This window comes from Marmota monax, unplaced genomic scaffold (assembly GCF_021218885.2).
Source record: "Marmota monax isolate L192 unplaced genomic scaffold, Marmota_monax_Labrador192_F-V1.1 WCK01_AAM20220418_F8-fsc00013, whole genome shotgun sequence".
NCBI lineage: Eukaryota > Metazoa > Chordata > Mammalia > Rodentia > Sciuridae > Marmota > Marmota monax.
In genome coordinates this window covers 761631-784008 of record NW_026692202.1, presented here as the reverse complement: position 1 = coordinate 784008, position 22378 = coordinate 761631, and the positions used below count along the sequence as shown (strand labels likewise).

The 22378-nt window shown below is 37.5% G+C and overlaps 2 protein-coding genes across 5 annotated transcripts in view; one reads left to right on the top strand and one right to left on the bottom strand.

Moving 5' to 3' along the window:
• Ak9 (adenylate kinase 9) overlaps positions 1 to 8503 on the bottom strand; it is a 134305-nt gene extending 125802 nt beyond the window's left edge. The window contains exon 1 of the mRNA XM_046430075.2: positions 8445 to 8503. The gene's annotated coding sequence lies outside the window, so the exon portion shown is untranslated. The remainder of the gene's footprint in view (positions 1 to 8444) is intronic.
• Positions 8504 to 9299: 796 nt separating this feature from the next.
• Positions 9300 to 22378, top strand: part of Fig4 (FIG4 phosphoinositide 5-phosphatase) — a 111484-nt gene continuing 98405 nt past the window's right edge. For 2 of the 4 annotated variants that reach the window (XM_046430065.2, XM_046430055.2), the window contains exons 1-3: positions 9300 to 9569; positions 19023 to 19121; positions 21259 to 21382. In XM_046430065.2, the coding sequence (XP_046286021.1) occupies positions 9504 to 9569; positions 19023 to 19121; positions 21259 to 21382 (289 nt within the window). In that variant the 5' untranslated portion in view covers positions 9300 to 9503. Of the gene's footprint in view, positions 9570 to 19022; positions 19122 to 20176; positions 20296 to 21258; positions 21383 to 22378 lie in introns of those variants that run through there. The other 2 variants (XM_046430039.2, XM_046430047.2) reach the window with 2 other exon arrangements.

Sequence of the window (22378 nt, the reverse complement as noted above, 5' to 3'; positions counted from 1 at the left end):
GGTCTTTAAGAAAGAAACAAAATCTAACTATAAACTGTATAAAAGGGGGTTCAAATAAGAGTTTTCCAAGGACTAATTTAAGGAAAAATATACATGTATAAAGACACATGTATCTGCTATAATATGTATATTAAAGATCAAATTAAAGTTCAAAATTATACACACATGTGTATAAAATTTGCATATAAATTTTACTGGAAATATAAAAAGTAACACTGGATAGATTTATTAGATTCATTTTTTCATATTTTAGGAAGTCTTGGCTGAATATATGCATAGAAATTTTACAAAAGTAATGTAGTTTTGTTTTTCCACTTTGTAATACTTACAATGTTTGTGAGAACATATAATGTCTATGAGAACATATCTTTATTTTAAAGCTTTTTTTAAAAAAAATTTGCTCTCTTAAGCTAGTTGTTAAGTGGATTTCTAAGCATAGAACACAAATTTTAAAAAATTATATCTACATGGAAGAAGAGGTTCATTAACCAACTTATAAATACATGAATTGTTGGATTGAAAAAATATATATATCTAAACAAACTACGTTTTCTTTTTTTTGGTACCAGGGATTGAACTTAGGGGTACTTTACCACTGAGCCATATCTCCAGCCCTTTTAAAATTTTTTAATTTAGAGACAGGGTCTCACTAAGATGCTTAGGGCCTCACCAAGTTGCTGATGTTGGCTTTGAACTCTCCATCCTCCTGCCTCAGTCTACCAAGCTTCTGTAATTACAGGCGTATGGCACACAGCCTAAGAATCAAGTTTTAAATGTATATTGGTTTTGTTGGATTGAATCAGAAACAAATTAGGTTAATAGTTCTGTATTTGTGCAAAGAACATGTCTTGTTTCTAAACACCTATTGACTATATATTTATACTCAAAATATTTTACATATACTCATAGAATATTTTTATCATGTAAATAGTAAAAATTTCTTGACCCAAATGAAGCCATGTAATAATATTTAAAAATATTTTTTTAAAGTTCCTAATTTTAAAATTTTTAATTTGTAATTATACATAGTACTGGGGTTCATTTTGACAAAACCATGCATGTGTGGAATTTGATTTCAATCCCCATTCACCCAACTTTCCTTCCTCTCTCCCATTCCTCTGTTCTCCTTTCTTTGCTCTACTGATCTTCCTTTCACTCATTTATTTATTTATTAATTATTAGTACTATTTATTTTCCATTAGTACTTTTTTTTCATCATACATAAAGATGAAATGTCCCATGGTATATTCATATATGCATATAATGTGATTTTGTTAAATTCATAACATATTTCCTCCCCTTCCTTGTTCCTCCTCCCTCCCTCCCTCCCTCTCAATCTCTTTATTCTATTTCAGTGAAACTCCCTGCATCTTTGATATCTGACCCTCCCCCACATGCTGCCTTTTTCTTTTATTTTGCTCTAGTAAAAGCTCCTAATTTTTGAAAATTAAAAAGAAAAAAACAACAACGTGTCTCTAATATTCTATATCAAAGAAAAATTTAAATCGGAAATTATAAAATATGAATGAAAGAATGATACTATTATTTGTTAGGACTATTAAACACAGTATTTAATTAACATCAGATAGTGAAAATATTTTTTCATAAAACCAAAAATTTTCTTTTATACAAACAATAACAATAACCTCACAATTACACAAAACCTATAAAAAGGGCATGAATAAATTTAGTTAGGAATGTACACTATTGAGGGAGGGGGGGCTGGGGTTGTGGCTCAGTGGTAGCGTGCTTGCCTAGCATGTGTGAGGCACTGGGTTCGATTCTCAGTAACACATACGAATAAATAAAATAAAGGTCCATCAACAATTAAGAAATATTACAAAAAAGAAATGTACACTATAAAATTTTGCTGGTGGATACTAAAGAAGACCTCATGAAGAACCATGATATATTTCTGGATAGAAAGATTTACTTTGTACAGATGTTAGTCGTTTCCAAATTAATACATAAAATTAAATTATTATTGTGATCTGCCTTTTTTTTGTGTGTGTAAGTATAAGAAAGAAAGAAAATGGCCATGCATGAAGGTGTTTCTTATATGCTAACAAATGAATAAATGAATATGAATCCGCTAAGAAAGAAATCAGGAAAACAAGTCCATTCACAATAGCCTTAAAAAAAAACAAACACCCTTGGAGGTTTCACTACGGAGGTGAAAGACCTCTACAATGAAAACTACAGAACATTGAAGAAGGAAATTAAAGAAAATCTCATTAGAAGACAGAAAGACCTTCCATGTTCATAGATAAGCAGAATTAATATTATTAAAATGGTCATACTACCAAAAGCAATATATAGTTCCAATGCAATTTCCATCAAAATGCCAATGACATTGTTCACAAAAGTAGGAAAAATAGTCCTAAAATTCATTTGGAAGAAAAAAAGACCCAGAATAGCCAAAGCAATTCTTAGTCAAAATGTTGGAGGCACCACAATACCTGACTTCAACTTATACTACAAAAGCCAAAGTAACAAACCCTGCATAGTACTCTTATAGAAACAGTCACATAGACCAATGGTACAGAATAGAGGACACAAGAGACAGACCCACACATCTACAGTCATCTGAGCCTTGGTAAAGGTGCCAAAAACATACATTGGAGAAAAGACAGCCTTTTGAACAAATGGTGCTGGGAAAACTGGTCATCCATATACAGAAGAACGAAACTAAACTTATGTCTCACCCTGCACAAGAGATAATTCATAATGAATCAAAGACCTGGGATTTAGAATAGAAAATATGCAACTCCTAGAAGAAAACATAGGGTCAACACTCCAGCTTATAGGCACAGAAAAAGACTTTTTCAGTAGGACCCCTAAAGTTCAGGAAATAATGCCAAGAGTTAAGAAATGAGATGGCATCAAATTAAAAAGCTTCTGCACAGCAAAGGAAACAATTAAGAATATGAAGCGAGAACTTACAGAATGGGAGGAAATTTTTGCTAGCTACTCTTCTGACAGAGGATTAATATCTAGAATATATAATGAACTGAAAAAAACCTTAACACCAAAAAATAACCTAATAACAAATGGGCAAATGAATTAAACACTGCTCAAAAGAATAAATACAAATTGCCAATAAATATATAAAAATGTACAACATCATTAGTAATTAGGGAAATGCAAATCAAAACTACACTGAGATTTCATCTCAAATCAGTCAGAAGGGTGATCATCAAGAATATAAACAATAAAAAATGCTGGAGAGGATGTGGAGAAAAAGGAAGTGGCCAGAGGACACCCTTTCATTGAGGTCAGAAGAAATGAAGTTAAAACTCATGGAACTGCATATCTGCTTTGCTGACCCTGGGCAAAATAACTAGTAGTAAATCACTCTTTTTTTTTTTTTTTAAATATTTATTTATTTATTTTTTAAATTCTCAGCGGATACAACATCTTTGTTTGTATGTGGTGCTGAGGATCGAACCTGGGCCGCACGCATGCCAGGCGAGCGCGCTACCACTTGAGCCACATCCCCAGCCCTAGTCACTCTTAACAGGGCTACAGAAAATGATTTAAAAGATGTGTTGACCTTTTTAATTACAACAGATGGGGGTAGACTATTGTCAATTGAATCAAGTGGTTGTCAATTGAATCAAGTGGTCTGTCATGCAGATGAGATCTTTGCTAGATTGATACAGTCTCTCATATGTGGTATGTAGTTACAGATTTGGCAAATGTATACATTCTTTTCAATCCTTATCAAGAAAAGAGGAATTTGTATTCACTTAGAACAGTCAGCAATGAACATTCAGTCTTATCCAAGGACTGTCCTGCTCTTTGTGACAATATGGTATAAAAGAGCCTTGTCGGTTCACAGTATCAGACGTGGTCAAGCAAGAAGTGGCAAGTGTCCTCGATTCCCTCATAAAATGCATCTTCAGCACAGAGTGGGAGATAAACCCACAAAGATTCAATGACTTGTTACTTTGGTGAAATTTTAAAGGCCAGTGGTCTGGAATATTCTGAGACTTTCTCTTCAATGTGAAGGGCAAATTACTGTACCTTGCACTGTGACTTGTTATGATTTGGATCTGGAATGTCCTCAAAGGCTTATGTGTTGAAGGATTGGTCTCCAGTTTATCGATTTCAGTGGTGGGGATTCCGGGAAGTAATTGGATAATGAGGGCTCTAGCTTCATCAATGGATGAATGTATTGATGGATTCATAGCTGAATAGATGTCTGGGAGGTGGTGGAAATTGTAGGAGTAGGGGGTACTTGGGTGCATGCCACTGAGGACTGTATATTATCCCCAGTCCCTTCTCTCTCACTCTCTTGCTTCCTGGCTGCCATTACGTGAGCAGTTTTTCTTCTGCCACATCCTTTGCTATGATGTTCTGCTTCAACACAGGCTCAGAAACAATGCAGCAAGCCAAAATGGACTGAAACCTTTGAACCATGAGCCAAAACAAATTCTCCTGTAAGTTGTTTCTTTCAGATATTTTGTCAGAGAGATGAAAAGTTGAGTTAACACAACCTCTAAAAAGAGACACAGTACTTTTTAGGTCTCCTTAGTTTTTGGAGAGAACATGGAATACTTGGCAATACTGGGTTTTGACCCATCTACTGGATAACTTGGAAACCTATTGGTTTTAAGCAGGGACCGCAGCATGAAAGATTTCCGAGCAGTTTCAAGCTGTGGTTCCAGAGGCTTTGATTCCTAGGTCACTTATCTGGACAATCCCACATGCTAAAGGTTATCCGTGGTGAATAAGAATAATTTTAGAGTCTCAGAAAATCCACAAAAGGAGATTTTCAGTGTAGATTCTTGTCATTTGCATTAGAGAACTATTCCTCATTCATAAAGCAGCTTTTGCATGCCCCAGGCTATTGTAGAGAATGAATGCTTGGTCAGGGGATATCAAGTGACTCTGTAACAGGGAGTCCCCATCATGAGTGGAGTATATCAGACAGATCAAGTCCTAAGGTTGGGCAAGTGCAGTAGTAACCCATTGAATGATAAAAATGGAACATGAGGATCAGGTTCAAGCAGGACTGGAGGACCAGGAAAGTTTTACAAATAAGCAACCCGGGGAACTCCTGTCACCTGTCTCTTGTGCACCAATGTCTCTCTTTCAGTTTATATCTCATGTGGAACTCCCTAGGAACTGCTGATGGAAAACAAACAAAAAAAAAAGGGGGGGGGAAGAGAAAGAAAGAAAGAATCCAACTATATTGGGGCAAGTTATAAAGGGTATGCTTCCAGGCTTTAGTCCTACTCACAGAAAGCCCTAAAAAAAATGGCAATTAGGGAAAATTCTCCTGACAGAGCTTTAAGCTATACTCATAGGTCCTCAAATCAGAGGACAATGTGGAATAGCTTCATCAAGGGCCTAGAAGAAACAAGATTAAAAGAGAAAGAGTTCTGGAGAAGAACCTGTAATTGGAAAGTGATTTGGCAGACACACCCATGGTGACCTCCAATGAGTCACACTCTTGAATAGTTCTCTTCCCTTGAGTACAAGTGAAATCTGTGACTTGCTTCTAAATATAGCAAAAGTGATAGAAATATTATCCCCTGGCTATGTTGTCTAAAGCTTCAAATTAGCAGACAGGAGAGACTTCCTGTTGTGCACAGTTGTGAGAGGACCACACGACAAGGAATAGTGAGTAGCCTCCAGCAGCTGAGAAGATCAGTAACCAACAGCCAGTAAGAAAACAGGGATCTCAATCCTACAACCTCAAAAACATGGATTTTGCTAATAATGTGATGAGGACTCCCAGTTACAGAGTCATTTGATATTCCACTAATCTGTGGGAGTACATTTTCCTTATTCTAGTCTCCAGATGAAAGCATAGCTCAGCCAACACCTGACTGCAGAGGAACTGGCTGAGGTATGCCAGGACTCCTGGACATGCAAACTGTGAGATAATTCATGTGTGATGTTTTAAGCCATTAAATCTGTGGTAATATGTTATGCAGCATAAAAAGCTAATACAAGTGGGCAGAAAATATGTGCATCTTTGTGTCTCCCAAACCATCTACATCAGAAGAGACATAAGTAATCAATCAGGTGGGAAAGATGATTATCTAATAGATGTCAGCCAGTCTTTGTTCTTGGTCCCTTCAGTGCTTGCACAGTGAGCTAATAAAAGAAGAAGGTATGGTGACAGGGATAGGGGTGATGGAGGCTATGCATGGGCTCAACAACAAGGCTCCCCTCACTAGACTGATCTAGCTATTACTATTGTTGAAAGTTCTACCTGTTCACATCAGGGACTGATGTTGAGCCCTTACTATGGTGCAATCCCTCGAGGAGACAGAACATCCATTCACTGACAGATTCATTACACAGGTCCCCTTCACCTTGGGAGAGGCAAGTGATGTACTTCTAGTGTGAGTTTGTCTTTCCTATCAATAGTGCCTTGGCCAGCACCACTAAGATCATCTCACTTATCATCCTGGAATCTCATGTAATGTTGCCTTGGATCAAATGATTCTCTTCACAATAAAGTATATATGCTAAGAGGTATGTGAACATGGGATCCACTAGACCTACCACATTCCACCTCACTTAGAGGTCTGATAAAATATCAGATGGGTTTCTCAAAGTTATAGCTAAAGCACTAGTTTGGGATTATGGGAATTGAGACAGTGTACTTCAAGATGAAGGCGATGCTTTGAAGCAAGTGGTGGAAGTAAGAGTGATCCCTCTCAACATCACTGTGTTGACCTGGACAATTTGTGCCTCCCTTTCTCACAACTTAGGCTCTGCTGGACTGGACTTGGTTAATAGGAGAGATGGTTCTGTTAAGGGACTCAATAAGAGTTTCACCAAACCAAAATTATTGCTTCCAAAAGGCTATTTTTGGCTCCACAAAACTATAAGAAGTTACTGCGCTGCCCAGTAGATGTTTGCTGCTACATAACTGGAATTGGTTGTATGTCTTGAACCCAGAGGATCCTCTGAGACACATCTTGATGCATTCATATTTACATTCATATCCATGAATGGTAACTGCAGCAATCACAACCTGACAAGGACACAATAACCAGGGGCTTACAGTCCTCAGGATGAAAGCTGATTATCTTACTGGGCACACAACTTAGACCAGCAGAAGTTTCGGCTACAGGTAAGGATGAGTGGTAGAATAGGAAGATGATAAATGACTCATTACAGACCTACCATTAATCACAACAGTGGGTTCTGTGGCTTATCCCATTGATTTTCTTTCCGTAAGTTCTTTCCAGAAAGAAATTCAGACTAGCCACCATATTAAAGGATCAGTGATGGGATGGTGTGAACTCATTGTGAGTGAGGAGTGGATATGAGTGGTTCAAGGGGTGGAATGTAGCAGATGATACTAGTGCCCATATGCATTTGACATGTACCCTTTCCATATACAGCCAACTAGACTTCCAAATGCCAGCAATGTGTCTTTGTCTACTGGCTTTCTCCAACAGGTCAGACCCTCTGAGAACAGAGCACACTGGAAATTCCAAGGAACCAATGTTCTGCTATAGCAGCCTTCAAACAATAATTGATGGGAGTTGACTGAAAAAAACCGGAGCTCCTTGCCCCTTAAGAGGGATAGCTTTTAGATATGAAATCCAAAATTCCCTAGCGAATTCAGCCCACAGAGAAATTTGCTTCATAATATTCTCTTTATCAAGTTCTTTCCCTTCCCTGCCTGACGTTTCCATATGAACTGCTTGCCTCAAACTTTTTTGTTTCAGATCTATTTCTAGGTGAAACTAAGATAAGTTCCAAAAGAAACACATTTATTATAGTATAACATAATAATTGGAGAACCAAATATTTGAAAACCAGAATTCTACAGATATTTTATGAGTTGTTGCCCTAAACAAAAACATTGTGCAAATATTTAACTCTTCTCAAAAGAGTTGGTTTCCATTATGAAATGGAAAGCTAAGTATTTTTCCCGGTTAAAAGATACAAGTCAATGTAAAAATGCCAGAACTGGCATGGTCATCTTTCTGGTTCTTAATAAAATATGTACCAAATTATGAAAGAAAATTAATGATATATAATTAAATGTAATTTCACAATTTTGAATTTACAACATAATCTCTTTCACATTATGTTGTGTGTCCATGCTATGAAAATTTTAAAAAGTTTTATTTACACTTCAGTAGTTGAATCTAGCGGTGGATTCTGAGGTTTAGAGGGGTCACATCTCCTGGGAAACCTAGCAATTCTGCCTAGTTTAGCCTAGAAGCCACTCTAGTACGTCTTATACTCTTGTGGGTGTTAAGTATTTGTGGAATAAATACATTAGTCGTTGACTCCAGGAGAAGTGCTTTTAGAAAGTGGGTCATGAAGAGATCTCCGAAGTTTAGTTTTGCAAGAAAAGGAACTGGTCGGGGTCCCCGCAGGAGGTGGAGTTCTGTGCAATGATAACAAAATGCATCCGGGAAGTGGACAATAGCTCCTCTGGCCGCGGTAAAAAGGCTACTTACCTGGCCGCAGGGGACCCACAGTCCGGATACCGGCCGCTTCTGCAGCCTCCCAGGATCTGTTGGTGGGGTTGCCTGGGAAACCTGTGGTGGCAGCGCGCGCGGCCCTTTGAGGGCGGGGCCTCGGGAGGTGGTGCAGTAATTCGCTGTGATTCGTTATTCTAAGCAATTGCATTCCTATCAATTTTTGTATTCATAATTATAATACGCTTCTTTTTACAAATGTATCAGAGAGGGTACGTACATTGTTTATTTATGTTCCCACACTAGTGGAAGAAACTTTATTTTAACCTAGAACAGTCAGACTCAGACCCCAGTGCTCTTCCACCCATTTTAAAATGTACAAATGGTTAGTTTACCTTAGGCACAAAAGGTGGCAAACTTCAAAATTTACACTTTTAGGTGATTTGAAAAATTTTTCGTGGATCATACATCCACTGAACAATATGCATTTTTGCCGACTCTCAAAGGATAAAATAGGCAATAATCAGAGGAGCAGGGGAAAAAAACGACACTCGGTGAAGGACCACCTGATAGCAAGTTTCCAGAAAAACAAGAGCAGAAGTAGGCGGGGGGGGGGGGGGGGCAGACTAATTTGGGAATGGATCTTCTCTGCAACTCGGAGAAGAGGAGTCAAAAGAAGCAACCCAATCTCAAACCCTCCCACTTTTCCAAAGAGACAGGATAAATGGGACTCAACTAATCCCGGAGATCTTTTTTTCCACATTTCCCTTTGCCCACACCAAAGATGGCACCTTTGGCTTCCTCCCTCAGCAGTACGCAGGTTATGGGAATCTCTGCACACCCTCTCTATGGTATTTCCTCCAATTCCGCCCCCTTGGTGCCTAGGGTGGGACTTGACTGGAGGCGGGGCGCAGGAATCCGGAAACACCTGAGGTGTCGCCGGTCATCTAAAGCTTTAGTGGTCAGTTTTTTCTCAGCTGGACCTGGGGTCCAGGGTCAGAAGTATCTTCTCGCCGGGTCTCCTCGAGCCGTCCGGTGACTTCCACGACCTGGGCCGCGGCCTGGTGCCCTGTCTTGGGGGCCCCATTTGCTTGGGCCATGCCCACAGCCGCCGCCCCCATTATCAGCTCAGTCCAGAAGCTGGTTCTATATGAGACCAGAGCTGTGAGTATCCGGAGGCGCCGGGTGCGAGCTGGAGGAAAGCAGCAGGCCGGGTGGAGTGGGATCCTAGGGCAGAGGTAGCACCCGTCTTTCCTCCCTCCTCAGTTCCCCGATCTCGGTCAAAGACAGCCTTGGAGGAAGCTAACCGTTTTGGCCTGTGCTTGGGGGTCATTACCCTGTTTGCATACCCAGGACACTGCTGCGTTTGCATATACATACTTCCACTTACAAGCCCTGGCTGGAACACGTGCTAACAGGTGCCTGAGGTATCTCAGGAACTGGTGACGAGGTTCTGTACGAGTTACTGTATTCTCATCTTTCAGAAAGTCTGTTAAAGTTCTCTAGTTCACGAGTTACTGTAGAGGCAGGGATACGAAAAAAAATTTTCGATGATGACTCGGTAACTTTTCTACTTTCCTATTCCATGGTACATCATTACTGTGATTGATGTTAATTACATCCACTTTTTATTGCTGGCTTTTTGGTGTTCTCTCTCTCTCTCTCTCTCTCTCTCTCTCTCTCTCATTCAAAAGGAAAGAAACTTACTTTTGTGTGCTAGTTTGTTTCTATAGCATTATCTTTCTTTTCACTTGACTTTATTTCCATTACTTACAATGGCCACTAAACACTGAATAAGATCAGTGTTTTTACAATTAGGTTGCTAGTTACCAGTTTAGGGGATGGCGTTTGTAGAATTTAATACATAGTTATTTCTGTGGTTGGAAAGCAAAGTTGATAACAGTGTAGATTTTCTAAATTGGGGTACCACAATGATATTATGGTCTGAGTTTAAAATTACCCACCTCTTCGGGACAGTATTGCATATGCTGAATACTTGTTCAGTACTCTACACTATGCTGTAAAATGTCTGTAAGGTGCTTTCCTTGAACCTTGTGTTGTCTCCATTGGAAGAGTACAAGAAGTTACTTACCTTGAAAGTTTCTCAGTTATAACACAAGTCTAATAATATGCTTACCTCTGGTCATGAGTATAGACTCATTGATTCTAAAGTATTTTTTTCCTGACTACTTCATTTGATTAGAACCAAACCAGAAGATGAAATTATCTAATATACTGTATTTACAAGTATCTTTAGTTCTCTGAGGAGAGTCATGAAGAAGTATCATTTTGACATTTGTTTTAGGCAGCTTTATCCACTGCCTTGACTAAAAGATCAGACCAGAACAATTTAGGAGGAAAAATTTATTTGGGGGCTCTGGGTTTCAGAGATCTCAATCCATAGACAGCAGGCTCCATTCCTCAGGGCCCAAGGCTGGCATCATGGCAGAAGAGTGTGGTAGAGGGAAGCAGCTCACATGATGATCAGAAAGCAGAGAGAGGGGCTCCACTCTCTAGATACAAAATATATACCCTTGCTGGATTTGTGGGTCAGTGGTAGAATGCTTGCCTAGCATGTGTGAGGTACTGAGTTCAATCTTCAGCACCACATAAAATAAATAAAGGTATTGTGTCCATCTACAACTTAAAAAATACAAAAAACCAAGATATATAATATATTTAATAATATAATGTATTTAAAATATAATATATTTAAAGCTATAAATGTAAATTTAAAAATAGTCAAAAATCAGGGGTTTGGGTTGTAGCTCAGTAGTAGAGCACTTGCCTCACCTGTGTGAGGCACTGGGTTCAATCCTCAGCACCACATAAACATAAATAAACAAAACAAAGGTATTGTGTTCATTTACAACTAAAAAAAATATATAAAACAACAAAAAATAGTCAAAAATCTAATGACATATGGGGAAAGTATTAGTAGCCCAAACAACAGATAAAAATGCAAAAATTTAATAAATAGTCTGAAAAATAAACCCCCAATGTAAATAAGGAAATGAATAGATGATTCACCATAAAAAGAAGTATGAATTATTCAGTTTACTAATAGTTAAAGCAATAAAATGAAAATAGGTTCCCATTTCTTACCTATATTAGAGGAAAGATGAACTAAGGTAATTGGCAACATGTATTTGAAAAAAATGGGCATTCTCATTTTGGTTGGTGGAAGTGTATTAATTTGTATTAATTGGTTATGAAGGAATTGGGAGATGCATTAAGGAATTGAAGAAACAGTGGGCAAGATGGCTGTTTCTCATTCTGAGCCTTTATTTGGAATAATAATTGGGTTCATATGCTCCTCCTGAGGTGACGTTCAGATGGTCATTGTTACCTGTGTTTAGAGGTGAATTTTGAGGAATATTTGGAGTGGAAAGGAAGTAGTTTAGTAGAGAGCATGCAGGAGGTATAGTTCTGGTCTGTGCAGGACCAGTCCCCTCCCAAACTTAGCTGTTCTCTCTGGTACCAGGCACCCTCATACTGCCCTTTGGCTCTTGAGACCCTGCCTTGGTCTTTATCTGCCTTGTAGCCCAGCCTAATTTAGCCTGGACCCTCATATAGTTCAGTGCAAGTCGGAGTTGTCCATAGGAGATTTAGCAACATTAAGTATCTTGGGTAAAATGGCAGTTTGCCTTAGGTGATTTCCAGTTTACAGGTGCTCTCTTGCTAATATGTGATGCTGGAAGTCTTATTAACACAATAAGTGACCATTTCATAACAAATTAATTTATAGTGATTTACTTTAAAGTTGGTAGCCTAACAGAATGAGGGCTATGTGTATCTCTGTGTTTTGTCAGGGAATGTTGTTAGGATAATCTTGACTGTTATAGTTCAGAATTGTTTGTTTGTATATATTTATTCCTGCCTTATTCTAACAGATTTAAGAAAATCACCTGCATCACACAAAATAGAACAAAATAAGTAAGAACCATATCATGAGAAATGCAACTTGCTTAATTCATTTTGAATGTATAATTAGGGAACAAGAGAGAACAATGCAGACCATAGTTGATTGAGAAATCGAAACAGGATGTCAATTGGGAGAGAGAAGTGATATAGCAGGTTTAGAAGATGTGGTCGAAGGTGACAAAGTTTCTGTTTCTATAGGGGCTTTGAACCATTCCCATCAGTAAAGTTCTGACATTCTTATTTGTTTATTTGGTTATGGGAGATTGAACTCAGGGGCACTTGATCACTGAGCCTCATCCCCAGCCCTATTTTTGTATTTTATGTAGAAACATGGTCTCACTGAGTTGCTTAGCGCCTTGCTTTTGCTGAGGCTGGCTTTGAACTCTTCATCCTCCTGCCTTAGCCTCTCCACCTGCTGGGATTACAGGCATGTGCCACCCCGCCCTGCTAAATTCTGATATTCTAACAGGTGCATCCCTTTAGGCTATAAGTCTCACTTCCCCTTTTCCAGATATACTACCCATTATTGGGATTGCTGGATTAAGGAAGGCAGCAGGCCTGCGATATTATGAGACTGTGAGAAGTAACTTCAAGATGTTCTTTAAAAATAATATATTTAATCTGAAAGTTCACATGAAGTTTAACATCAATTGAAGCTGTCATACAACCTAAAATTTCTTCCCTTTCAAGAAGGCTGATTTTTCCTCCCTCAGATGAAAAGTGAATGATTAATTAGCCTGTCATTATAAAAGGAGGTAATAATGTTAGTAGAGTCTAAATTTCCTGTTAAATGGGTTACCTATTATATTCCATTTGGATTTTATGTATATATTTTAGAAACACATTCATCTTAATACCAATCACCACTGTTAAAGTTACATACTGATATTTTAAGCTTTTCCAGAAAGATGACACTCAACTTTTAGAAAAGAGCCAGCTCAGATCATCTTCTATCTTAATGTGTGTTTTAATGTAGACTTTTTGTTTGGTATTCTAATTCTCTACCCCGACTGCTCTCAAACCGACATGCCCCAACATATCTATAAGCAAACATTTGTTCCAGTGGGTTGATTTCATTTGCTTTTGTTTGTATGATGAATGCATTCAGACAGATGCATGCCTTCATTTTTCTGCTTTCTTTCCTTCCTTGTTGCTCTTGGGCATTTTATTTATCTTCTTCACCTTCACCATTTGAACTGCAAACCCTTAACTTTTTCAGACTTTGCCAAAACTTGAGATGACCTTTCCTTCATCCTACAGTTCCTAGCTCTTGCTATGAATTTATAATAAATTTAATCCCAACTTTTCCCCAGATGTGTAAATTTCCTCTCAACACATTCACACACCGGACGTGTGTTATAGGTTTTATGTTTTTGAAGCAGTGGCTCAAATTTGGACTGGCTGCTCCCAAGGCCTGTGGCATCACTGCCATCCTGGGATGTCCCTTCACTATCATCCTATTTCCTATTTGTGATGATTTTGTTTTCCAGGATCATATAGTTTACTTTATGCCCTCATTTTGGTGAAGCACCTCCTTTAGTTGCTTCTTGAAAAGGGCTTATGAAGGGAATTTTTTTGAGCCTGTGTATGCCTAAGAACATCATTATGCTATCCTTAGTTCTGGTTGATAAATTTAATGTTGAATTAAAGATTAAAATGAATTTTCCCCTAGAAATTTGAAGGCATTATGTCCTTGTCTTCCACCTTCCAATGTTGCTCCTGAAAATTTCTAATGTTCTTCTGTTCTTGATCTTGAGTTTGAAGCCTATTTTTTTTTTTTTTTAAGAAACATTTGCTACCTCCTTTTTGTCCTCTTTGGATACTCCAGAGGTCTTGGGTGCCACAAATTTCCATGCCTTTTGGTGGTTCTGTGGTATAAATTGGATTGCTTCTTGACCTTTCCACTGCCACTTTAGGATTCAATTTTCTTGGGCACACTTCTCAGTTTCAGTTTATTACTATTTTTTTCTGATGTCTCCTTCACTCCTTCTTTTGCCCTTAGAGCTTGTGCACATTATCAAACATAAAAAAGAACTTACTGTGTTTGAGAGGAAAAAAAGTGTTCACTCTCTTTTCTTTATCCAGAATCCTACCCATTTGCTCATCAGCCAGCTCTCCTATGGATTTTGTCCCCACCCCTCACTGAGACTGTTAGGCAAGGCCACATACAAGGTCCTGTTGTCAGATGTCCTGGGTGTTTCTCTGTCCTGACTTCTTAGTAGTGTTTGATGTGTATATGCCTGCTCCCTCCGTTTTCAGATGATCTCCTTTTGCCTCAAGGAGTCCACCCTGGGCAGGAATTTCCTAGTCACCTGTCATTTTTCTCAACTGGTTCCTTCTCCATATCCAGCCTCTGGATGATGGAGTTTTTCAGCTCTGGGAGAGTGCTCACCCCACCCAATGCATTTCCTCAGGCTAGTTTTTTGTTTTGTTTTGTTTGTGCCTTGATGTCTGTCTTTACTTTCCCTATTGGGTTTTACACATTTCACTGGCTTGAAGTTCAGTATATGTGCTGGTGACATCAACTGAGATCTCTCCAATGAGATCCAGATTCACATACCTGTTCCCACTTGATCTCTTTAGGCATATTGTGAAGACAACTCTTGTTTTTCCCTGTTTCTTCTCTTATCATCTCTATGTTGATAAATGGTACCACCTTCTGGCTCTTGCTCAAACAAAAGTGATTAAACTTATTATTCTCTTTTCCAATCCAATCCATCAACAAAATACATCTCCAAATATGTATTTGGTTTATTTTTTCTTCAGATATCCAGTCCAGTGCTTGGCACATGTGAGGCATTTACTCGTAAATGGTCAGATAAATGATGTAAATAGAAAACAAGTTAGTGTAAACAACAACAAAAAAGTGGGGTCTTTAAAAATGTTGAAGTCAGGAAAAGGATTATTCTAGATTAAAAGATACAAAAAAAGACCTGGTAATCAAATGCAATGGATGATCCTTAATTAGATTCTGGGTTTTTAAAAGCTAGCTATAGATATTATAGGGATACCACGGGAAATTTGAATACGAATTGTATATAGATAATATTATGTCAGTGGTATAATTATGTGGGAGGTCGGCCTTGTATTTAAGAAATATAAGTAGAGGTTTCTAGGGATGATGTGTTATGATACCTGTATGCATTCTGAATGGTTCAGAAGAAGCTTTTATTGAGAGGGAGGGAAGGAGGAAAAAAATATAACAAAATGTTAATAGTTGGTGCATCTAGGTGAAGGGCTTATGGATGTTCATTGTACTGCTCTGTTATCTTGCTATAGGTTTGAATTATTTTTCAAATTAAAATTTGGAAAAATCAGAAATCAAGAATTTAATGGAAAGATATTTCGGGGCAATTTTTAAGCCTCAAATGCTGAGATCCGTTTTGAAGCATACTATTAACTATAACAGACTCTAAGGTATACATAGTTACAGTGTTGCTATATTCAATAGGGAGTAAATAAGAGAGCAGAAACTAGGCCTTTCTGGACTTAGCAAAAAATCGTGTGAAAGTAGATTTCAAGTTCCCGCCAGGGGGCGGTGCAGACAGTAATTCTGCTGAACACAGCAGGCCCACCAAAATCTGTGGTTTTCTTTCCCACACAACTAACTCCACATGAGGTCGCTATTCTCTGCACAAAACATTTTTAGGGTTCTTAGATCACGTAGACCAATTTAGAAGAAAGAATATGGGTATTATTCAGCTTCCCATTTCTTTCTTCGCACTTAAATCTGTTTCTGAATTCTGTGGATTCTAGCTTTTGGCTGCTCTGATTCATGGAATCTTTGGAAGGATCTGGATATGGGAGGTTCAGTTCTACATTCCTTTGTGTACTCCAGAGGCCAGTAAAATATTTGCCAACAGCATATCAGGATGCATGTCAGTCTTTTTATTACAAGCTGCCAAATCATAATTTTTTGCAGTTTTTTTTAGATTTCATAGGAACTACAAAATTCTTGGACTTTCATTTGGGGATTTTATCCCCTTTAAAACTGTGATGTGTTCCTTACTGAATGGTTGATTTAGAAAAGCCATCTTCTTAAGATGGGTTAATATAAATGTAGAAAATTACCCAGCAAATTAAAAGATTACTCTGTGGTAGTTGATTGTTTTTCCCCTAACACTTACCCATGCCTGTGGAGTCAGACTGCATCTAGTAGACTAGGAATTAAAAACCACAGAGGTTATTAGAGAGTTAGCCCCAGGCTCTTAAGGTGCTTATAATGAGATGTAGTGGGAAGACAAGCTCCAAACAATTTATACCAGGCCTTCAGAAGTAAGTATTAAATTCAGATATAAATAAAAGTGCATTGAGGTGAGGTGAGATAGATATATGACTGAGGATTTTTACAGGTGAAAATAGGGGCTATCACTTGTTCCATCATGGCTAAGTACACAAAGTCCTGCTTAGAGGTCATTCAAAGCTAAACTCAGCATCAGAATAACTCTAGCCTCTCTGCATACCTCTCTCTGACCAACCCTAAATGAATTAAATGTCCTTTCTGTGTTTTCTCTGCATCTAGTTCACACCTCTATTATAGTATGTTATTTGTGGTGGCTAATTGCACACTCATCTCTCCTAAGGATCAAGGCTAGTGACCAAAAATTGGTGCATTCTCTCATTCTAGTTTCATTCTGGTCATGTACAAGATTTCCTCTCTTTAGGACACACACTGTCACTTTCTCTCTCCCTCTCACTCTCTCTTTTTTCCCTTTGTTTTGTCTTTTTTTTTTTCAAATAAAATGGCATAGACTCACTGATGTCTTTAAAAGGAGAGAAAAAGAACACCTGATGAGTGCCTTCTAAATGTTGAACACTGTTCTCACCGTGTGAGGTGCTTTGTGAGCATTTTCTCAGTTCTGTTCCTGTAACAGATGAGATGCAACAAGCTTTTTCCTCTTCTAGGTCTTTGCCCTTCCTGTGTCCTTTCCTGGGACCTGTTTTTTTTTTAAGCCCTCAAGAAAGTGACTCTCTTTTTTGCTAACAATTATGAATCGTTTACAAATCATTCTTCTGAATTTTATTAGGTTGGTTCCCTGTTCCTCTCAATAGTGGGTTGAACCTAAGGAACAGGAATGGCCTGACTTCTCACTGAGATGGACCTCTTCCTTTTCTCCCTGTTTTCTTGCCTTTTTAGCTACTCCCTGGGACATGGAATCTGTTGCTGGATGACCCAACTTAGTACTAATTATTAGTATAATTACTTTATTTCCACCTCTTATAACTGGTAGTGTCATCTGAACCCTGCCTCTCATTGGAGATAAGGCATTAAGTCTTTTGGTTAGCCTTCTTCTCCATGTTTGGCCAGAAAATTGGTGACCAAGTTACGTGGCACATGACCACATACTTAATAATAATTTTTTAAAAACCCATCTGTTTCTACAGATTTAGAGTTAAGACAGTATAACCAAATGTTCATATTCTGATATAAAATCTTAAAATCTTACCCATTCTTTTTTTTTGGTGGTGCTGAGGATTGAACCCAGTGCTTTGTGCATACGAGGCAGGCATTCTACCAACTGAGGTATATCCCCAGCCCCCCAAATCTTACCCATTCTTGATGACTCAATTCTATTCTCTACTCTTCCATTTTTACATCTATAGTAACCTACATGAATCTTTCTTGTCCTGATTTCTTGTGGTCTACATTCTTCAATTTGGCCATTAATCTGGAAAATCGTATTTGTTATTTTCATTGCTTTGTGTATGTATACCTTATATGAACGATAAGATGGTAAGATGAAAGTTGATTGTGGCAGTTGTCTTTTCAATTTTTGCAATGTTCAAAAAAATGTCACTTTTTAAAGGGCATATTTAAAGCAAAATACCACTAAGTTACTTATTTTTGTTAATGAACTTTTACTAATTTTCCAAAATTAATTTTAAAATAATTCATCCATGGGCTGGAGATGTGGCCCAGGGATAGAGTATATGCTAAGCATGTGCAAGGCTCTGGGTTTGATCCTCATCACTACCACCCCCCCCCCCCACACACACACACATAAATTCATAATAAAAACTCATTTAGTTTTTCTTAAAAACATTTTTATTACATATATGGTTATTTTCCACATTTTTTATTATTGATTTATTCTCAGTATTTATCTAAGTGGGCTAGTTATTGTGTTTAGATTTAAGGCTCCAAGGAAGTGTTTCAAGAAGGAAAGAATATTAGACATGTAACTCATATAAAAGGCCATTTGGGAAAGTACAACCATTTTAATATTTTATAGGACTTTCAGGTGGACTTTTATACAATTTCATACTTGTATAGAATTTTTTTAAAGCTTTATCGACTATCAATATTTTAATAGCTATAATTGTCTAAGCTTCCTAATTACATAGTTAACTTTCTAATTCTTATCAGAGTTGCTTCTTCCTGGCAAAGCTTAAACATCAGTCTCCAATCAGATTAATTTCTAATTTTATCTTATAATTAAATTCATCTGACCTGGTTACTGGGTGTGTTTCAGACATAAGACTGATACTTATCATGAAGCCACTAAGAATATTTCAATTTTAAAACTGACCTTTTGGAATCAATCTTTCTTTAAGCTGTCAGTTATACTTAGCAGAAATATTCTTTAAAAAGTAACCTGACTTTATGAATGTATTTTCACAACCTGTGTGGTAATAAAATGTGTATAGGGCAAACTGCCTTAAAAAACTAATGATATTCCTTTTTATTTATAGAGATACTTTCTTGTTGGGAGCAATCATGCAGAAACAAAATACCGTGTCTTAAAAATTGACAGAACAGAACCAAAAGACTTGGTCATAATTGATGATAGGGTAAGTAGCTTCCAAATCTGACTATAAGCAGGAATTTTTGTAGGTGTGTTGTTAAAAGGATATGAAATAGCCTTTGGTGATATGTATTTTTTAGTGATATGTATTTTTATCATGGATCTTAAAGTTACAATTATTTTTCTTGGTTGACTAGATTTGAACCTCTAATCTGGTTTCTTGAAATTACTAATGTCAAAAATTATGCTAAAATTATAATTTGTCCCTCGTTTTGATTCGTTTTTGAAAGCACACTCTTCAGATAAGGTAATGAATATAGCTTCTTAAAGAGTTGACATTTTAAGATTCCAGTGTAACTTAATATTGTATCTGCTGAAGAGAGATTATTTATTACTATGTTTGAGTATGATGTTACTAGAAGTCAGGGAAGACTTCTATCCTGTAGACTTACTATTACACTGTTAAAAATCACTTCTAGTCCCTGATTTTGCCTTAGAGGAGATCCTTCCCTCCCCTTCTCACCCCCCTTGCCCTACCCCCCTTCTTTCTACCTCCTCTTTTTATCTCTCTCTCTCTCCCCCTCCCTCCCTTCACTTTTGTTTTGCTGGGTTTTTTTTTTTCTGTAATCTTTCTCTGCATTGCCCCCTCCCTCTTATGGTGGGGGATTATGTAGTGTGGGACATCTTCCTTCCTTCCTTCCTTCCTTCCTTCCTTCCTTCCTTCCTTCCTTCCTTCCTTTCTTCTTCTCTCCATCCCTCCCTCTGTCCCCCTCCCTCTCTCCCTCCCTCCTTCCCTCTGTCCCTCCCTCCCTCCCTCACTCTTAGTCCTGTCCCTGATGCCAATCCAATAATGAAGACATGGATTTGAGAAAAAGGAAAGAGAAGGTTTATTGCTTCTTACAAAGGAGAAACATAGGGGACTCCTGTCCCAAAGGTAGTGATTCTGCCCATCATCAGGCACAGGAGGCTTTTATAGAAGGTGTCCCTTATTTGCTGATGCTGGCTTCAACCATGCGATCCTCTTGTCTCAGCCTGGGATTACAGGACATTTGGTTCTCTTTCCTTCTTTAAATGATGGTGCCACCACATGATATGAGACAGGATTGGAGAATTGGAACTTTTTTTCCTGGATGGCTGTCAAATCTGCAGTAGGACACATCTGTCCATCCTGCAGTAGAAGATCTCTAAATGTTCTTCAAGGAAAAGATGGAATAAAAGAAGTGAGTTTCAGAGACTCTTACCATGAGATCAAAACTCTCTTTCTTCCACTCTTTTTTCTTCTGGGAAATGAAAACCCAAAGTTTAGATAAATAATAATAAACAATACAAACAGAAATTTGAAAAAAAAAGTCACCTCCAGGACCTCTTCTGATGACTTGCTATACACTGAAGATATATCTGCTCTTATCCAGATATTAAGTTATCCAGAGTCAGGAATACAGAGGCTTAATTCAGGTGGCACAAAAACCTGAAGCTGTTAGTTAAAAGTGAAATACATGTTAAATAGTTAATTTTTAGCTTTACAAATGAAAGAATTTAACTTACCTTTTGTGTTAAAGTTCCTATCTATGAATATTTCTCAATACATGTGGAGTCCTGGTTTTGCAAACATATTACTAGCTGAAATTTAGAATTCACTTTCATTAAACGCTTTATGAAACTATTCTCCGTTATAATAATTTTGGATAAGTTCTTTATTACGAATTCCTGGGAATCCATTCCCCTCCCCATCTGTTTGGGAGATTTGATTAATGGTTCTTGGCTTTATTTGGTGGTGGGACTAATTGGGGGACACTTTGTAGGCCTTCTCATAAAAATGTACATGTATTTAAAATTTTTCATTTAGTTTTAAGGGATTTGCCTTATTGAAATATGTCTGTGAATCTCTTAAATCTCTGCATCTCTGGATCAGATACAATTTTAACATTTTTTAGTGTAGCAATGTGATCCAATAATTTAATTTTATAATTAGAAATTAATTTAATATTAATTAGCAATTACTTTAGCACTAATTGCTAATGTTAAAGAACTTGTTGGCTTTAAAAATTGTAGCTTAGTCATACATTACTATATAGTTGTTTATGAAATAGCTAGCAATTCATGTAGACAACTTAATTTTCAGGGGTAAATAAATAATCTACAGAGTAAGCACAACCTTACAGATTATATATGCTTATTTTCAGCATGTATATACTCAACAAGAAGTACGGGAACTTCTTGGCCGCTTGGATCTAGGAAATAGAACAAAGATGGGACAGAAAGGATCCTCTGGGTTATTTCGAGCCGTCTCAGCTTTTGGTGTTGTTGGTAAGAAATGTGCCTTCCTCTTCCTTTTTTTTTTTTCCACCCTCACATACACTACTTGAAGAGAGTTTATAAGGCTGTTTAGCTTTATAGTCATAACCCATCACCTGTGTTTGTTTAAAACTTCATTGTCCATCCATCATATATCAAATATCATTTGTATAGAATCTGATTATGTGCTTAGCAGAGCTTAGTTTTATCCAGGAGACATACAAATATGGAAGTGTTTTTGGGTCTGTCTGGCTCATTGTGGAATGAAAAAGTAAAAATTAGCATGGACTATAAACATCAGTGTCCTGCTTTTCAGAGCTGGAATAACAGATATATTAACTTTAAAATTAACAGAAATTTCTTTTAAAGACAGGCTGCAGTGATAAAGTATCATAACCCCCTTCTTTAGATGATAACTGCTTTCTTACCGAGAAGCTTTCTTTATACTCACAGACCATCAGAAACTTTGCTGTTTGAAATTATAAGGTAAAACATTCCACTGTAACCTGGATAATCTAATTCACTCTGATGCAGACAAGTGGGTTGAATTTACAATTCAGGTGCAGACTTCAGATAAGGGGTCACTGGACATAATACTCTATGATATGCTGACTCTATTTTATTCAAGTAATCAGGACCCTGGATCTACTTCATAGTCCAGAGTCAATATTACTCTCTGTAAATACAGACTGCTTTGGTTTGAGTCTTTTAATTAAATTTGCTTTAATATTAAATTTTGACACCCTTTACCTTAGTGAGAAACTCTGCAGTTCCTTCATTGTGGTGGGTCAGTAAACCTGTTCTTACTGTACTATGGGTTTGTGTCTGATTGGGGTAGGACATAGGATCAAAATAAATGTATATGAAGCCATTCCAAGATTATAATTAAAAACCAAGGTGTATAAATTCACTTGTATTGCAGATTTCATAAGAAGTAGATTGCTTGGTCCTGGAATGGCCAGGAAAGATTTTTTGGAGTAGATGAGACTCAAGCTGAACCCTGAGAGT